At 63.6% G+C, this 4,230-nt stretch overlaps 1 protein-coding gene across 1 annotated transcript in view; it reads left to right on the top strand.

Moving 5' to 3' along the window:
- Tle2 (TLE family member 2, transcriptional corepressor) overlaps positions 1-4,230 on the top strand; it is a 39,103-nt gene that overhangs the window by 24,506 nt on the left and 10,367 nt on the right. Inside the window, exons 2-5 of the mRNA XM_048810804.1 lie at positions 141-204; positions 563-607; positions 2,020-2,082; positions 4,013-4,228. Coding sequence (XP_048666761.1) covers positions 184-204; positions 563-607; positions 2,020-2,082; positions 4,013-4,228 — 345 coding nt within the window. The 5' untranslated portion in view covers positions 141-183. The remainder of the gene's footprint in view (positions 1-140; positions 205-562; positions 608-2,019; positions 2,083-4,012; positions 4,229-4,230) is intronic.

The following is a 4,230-nucleotide window of genomic DNA, read 5'->3' as shown; positions in this document are numbered from 1 at the left end:
GCCACCGCGGGGCGCCGAGGGGCGAGAGTCTACACCCCCGGGTCGCGGGAGGGTGGGAGGAAGTGAGGGGGGACCCACCTCCGCACTTTGGAAACTGGCCCACGTGGGGCGCGGGGACCCTCTTGTCCTCTCCTCCCCAGCCTCAAGCTGGAATGCGAGAAGCTGGCCAGTGAGAAGACCGAGATGCAGCGGCATTATGTTATGGTGAGGGGCTGGTCCCTGGACGGGGGAGAAGGGCCAGGCGCTGGTGTTGACCCTGAGCCCTGTCCTACCCGCCTGAGATCTGGGCTTCCTGTCCACAGCCTCCGGGCTTCCTCGCCGCAGCCCTGTGGGCCAGGGTCTCTGGGTATCCCCACCTGCCCCTCCTCTCCTAGGAGGGCAAAGGGACTCCTCCAGGCAGACCCCCTGATTCCCCCCTGGACTCTCCTTCTGACGCCCCCATGGGGCTGGGGCCTCCATGTCACACTGATCCTCCATGTCACACTGACCCCTAGCCTGGGTGCTCTTGAGACCCCAGTGTCCCCCAGCTCCTAGGTGTCCCCAGTGGGCTTTTCCTTTGCAGTACTACGAAATGTCCTACGGGCTCAACATCGAGATGCATAAGCAGGTAACTGCGGGGTTGGGGTGGGTGTACGGGAGAGAGGGTGGGGTCGGGAAGCCACGGGACACCAGGGTGCAGTTTGGGGCAAAGCAGACCCAGGGAGGGAGGCTCATCATGAAATCCTGTAGAGGCTCTGGAGGGCTGATTTGGGAACCGTCTCATGGAAGCAAAGTGATTTTCAGTTTCTGGGGACAGGAGCCTACAGCTGGGGCCAGCCAGCAGAGAGGCGGGCAGAGGGCAGGGGCTGGGTGTCCCCTGGAGCAGAGGGTGGACATCTGGGTAGGAGGCTGTGGAGACGCCTCTGTCCCAGGAAAGGCCCTGGCTGATGGTCTTGGAGGTCCCTTCCTGCCCAACGTCTGAGGTTTGGAGATGGACCCTGAGACACTGTGGGAATTCTGGAAGTCCTGAGTCCATCCCAGTGGTATTGCCAGAAGGTTCTGAGATTGTTCTCAGGCCCTGACTTGGACTGAGCCCACCTTTCCAGGCTGTCCTCATGGCTCTGAGATTCACCCCAAGTCTGTGGGCTTCTGAGATCTTTCCCGAGCTTCTGAATGTGACCCACGGTTCTGAGGGGGGTGTCAAGGTTCTGAAGTGGCCCAAGGTTACTCATGAGATCCTGAGACTGACCAGTGGCTTCTAGGGGGATGGGAGGGGTTCTGGGGCTCTGAGCAGACAGATGCTTAGATTCTGTCCCTCAGAATGTCAGAGTCCAGGGCAGAACCGCGCCAGGGCTTCCTGGTGGGGAGTGTGGGGTTGCTGGGGTGCCCGCCCTGGCATGCCTTCCTGGGCATGTCTGGACCCCAGTTCTGTTGTGGGGTAGCCTGGTGCCATCCACGGGTGCATGTCGTAGGCCCCTCACTGGGAGAAGGAATGGTGTTGTGCCAGGCCCTGGGGGCTTGGCCTGCGCCTTCCAGGTGTGGGACTGCACCCGTCAGAGACACTGCACCTGTGACTCAGGCAGAGGCGAAGCCCACCGTCCCCTCCCACCTCTGCCCTCAGCTCGGCCGGGCCCCTGCCCACACCGTGACGGCAGTAGAGCCCTGACTTTGCGTGTGGGGTGCGGAGACTGGGGCTCGCAGCACGATGCCCATGACACCCAGAGCCGGGCTGTGCCCAGGGGCAGCGCAGGCCCACCAGGCTGGAGCCCGGCCCGGGGCTCCCGTGGTCAGCCCCACACCTCTGAGCGCCTGACTGACGTGCGGCCGGGTGGCCCCTGCAGTCGGTGGGTGTCTGGGGGGTGGACTGTTGCTGGACTCCAGGCCACCCTGGGCCTCAGCCAGGACCCGCAGGCTGAGTCCCCTTGGCCCTGCCTGGCCGGCCTCGGTGTCCCAGTGCAGCTGGCATGCGACTCCTGCTCTGGGTTGGCAAGTGCTGGTCACTCGGGAGCTGGCCAAGCTGGTCTTGTCATTTCCTGCCAGGCAGAGATTGTGAAGCGGCTCAGTGGCATCTGTGCCCAGATCATCCCCTTCCTGACCCAGGAGGTGAGTGGGCCTGGGAGGGGGACGGGGAGGCACCCGGTGGGCAGCGAGGGCACCTCCGCGGGTCCTGCTGTGTGCACTAGTCGAGGCGGCCACTGTGGGCAGGGGCTGCAGGAATGGAGGAAGCTGTTGGCTGAGGGTGAGGATGGAGGTGACGGGTGTGGAGCTGACCCCTCAGGCCCTGCAGCCAGGCCATCTCAGTCCCAATCCTGGCTGTGTGGCCTTAGGCAAGACAGGTGCCTCTCTGTGCTTGTTTGCTCGTCGGTGTGGTCACAAAGCGTGGGTGCAGGCACAGTGGGTGGGGGGCGGGAGCCTAGTCAGCGCCTAGTAAGGGGTGACACTTCCGTGGTGCGCAGTGAGAGCCCCACAAAGGGACTTGCTGCAGGGTCCCTCCACGGCAGGTCCCTGGAGTTGGCAGATCCCAGGCCAGGAGGCAGCATGGGGAGCAGGGCCGGATGGGAGCTGGGGTGGAGTGGGCGGAGCCTCATGTGCAGAGCGGACAGTTCTGGGGCTGCAGGGGCGGGGCAGGGAGAGCTGCGCAGCCTGCTCCTGGCTGGGCACTTGAGTGGTTACTGGTGGGTTTCCTTGTGTATTTTAACATAGTAATTTTAAGAAGATGGAAGGAGCACAGACGTGTAGGGTGGGGCCAGCACTTCACTGGGACTAACACCAAAGCCAGCCTGTGAGGGCGCCAGCCCCTGGGCCCAGGGCCTTTGCACAGGCTGTTCCTAGTTCTGGGGAAGCATTTTGTGATGAGGAGAGTTTCTACCTCAGAGTGGGTACACTGGGAGGGCCCTTGTCGCCGTGGGGATCAAACAGAGGGGGGAGGCTCAAGTCAGGTAGGACCCCAACTCCTCTGAGCCTGAGGTTTCTGGGAGCTCAGGACAGGAAGTGGTGGGGACGGGGCCCTGAGTGAGAAGGGAAGGAACGTTAAGAAGTTTGGGTGAAAGCACTTTGGGAAGGAGAGGTGTCTGCCCAGCACTCTGCCCCCAGGCCAGGAGTTGGCAGGCTGCAACCCGCCTGCACACCCGGCCCTCTGTCTGCTTGTGTGAATAAAGCTTTATTGTCACCCAGCACACCTGTCGGCCCCCACGGTGTCCACAGCAGCTTCCGCACTGCAGTGGTGAGCAGGGGAGGTGTAACTGAGGCCCAGAGCCTGCAAAGCCAGAAAATGTCGACTCTCTGGCCCCTTGGAGAAGAGGCAGCCCTGGACACACCCACACGGTGTGCCCTCAGAGGTGGTCCTAGCAACGTGCTCACTGGCCCCTCTGCCGTCCTCGGGAGCACAGTGGACAGCTGTGTTTGGCCAAGGGCCACACTGCGCATCCCGCGGAGAGGCCTCCAGCCATGCGTGGCCACGCGGTTCATTACGTCAATGTCTTGTTTTTCTGTGGTGCTGGGGACGCAGCCCAGGGCCTCGTGCGTGCTGGGTGAGCCTCCGTGGACACAGCTCCGGGAGGCACGCTTGCCCAGCAGGCACGAGGCCCTGGGCTCCGTCCCCAGCACTGGAAAAAAAGGAATATTGAGTTAAAGAGGCCAGAGGCAGGAGAGCAGAGGGCCACAGAGGAGGTCGAGTGGGGGTCCTAGCTGCTCGGACAGGCGGCTCGGGCCGGGCTCCTTTGGAGGTGTGTGTCCTTGGGCCTGGTGGGTGGCACCTGGAGCTGACCTAGCAGTGTTCTCTACTGGGGACGTGCATGGCTGACACAGTGGGTGCTGCTGGCCTGGGGCGGGTGGAGGCCAGGGACACTGCTCAGCACCCTGCAGTCCAGGACCCACCCCGAGAAGGGTCCAGGGGTCCAGCCGGAGCGGGTGACCGCGGGGTCCTTTTCTGTGTTTATTTCATCATTTTAAGAAGACAGGGAGGGTCGAGCCAGAAGGGATGAGAGTGGCGGGGGCAGGGCTGGCTCAGGTGCCTGTGTCCTGTCGTGTCCAGCACCAGCAGCAGGTTCTCCAGGCGGTGGAGCGGGCCAAGCAGGTGACGGTGGGGGAGCTGAACAGCCTCATTGGGGTGAGTGCTGCCTGCCCGGGTTGCCCTGGGGACGCGGACCCCAGGCCCTGTCCCTGCCCCTGCCCCTGGGAGGGAGGGGCAGGCAGCTGGCCCGAGCTCTGGCCAGCCCAGAGCCCCAGGCGGTGTGGCCCCTCTGCTCAAGC

The sequence above is a fragment of the Marmota marmota genome, unplaced genomic scaffold (assembly GCF_001458135.2).
Source record: "Marmota marmota marmota unplaced genomic scaffold, marMar, whole genome shotgun sequence".
In the NCBI taxonomy this organism is placed as follows: domain Eukaryota; kingdom Metazoa; phylum Chordata; class Mammalia; order Rodentia; family Sciuridae; genus Marmota; species Marmota marmota.
This window is presented reverse-complemented; position numbering and strand designations above follow the sequence as displayed.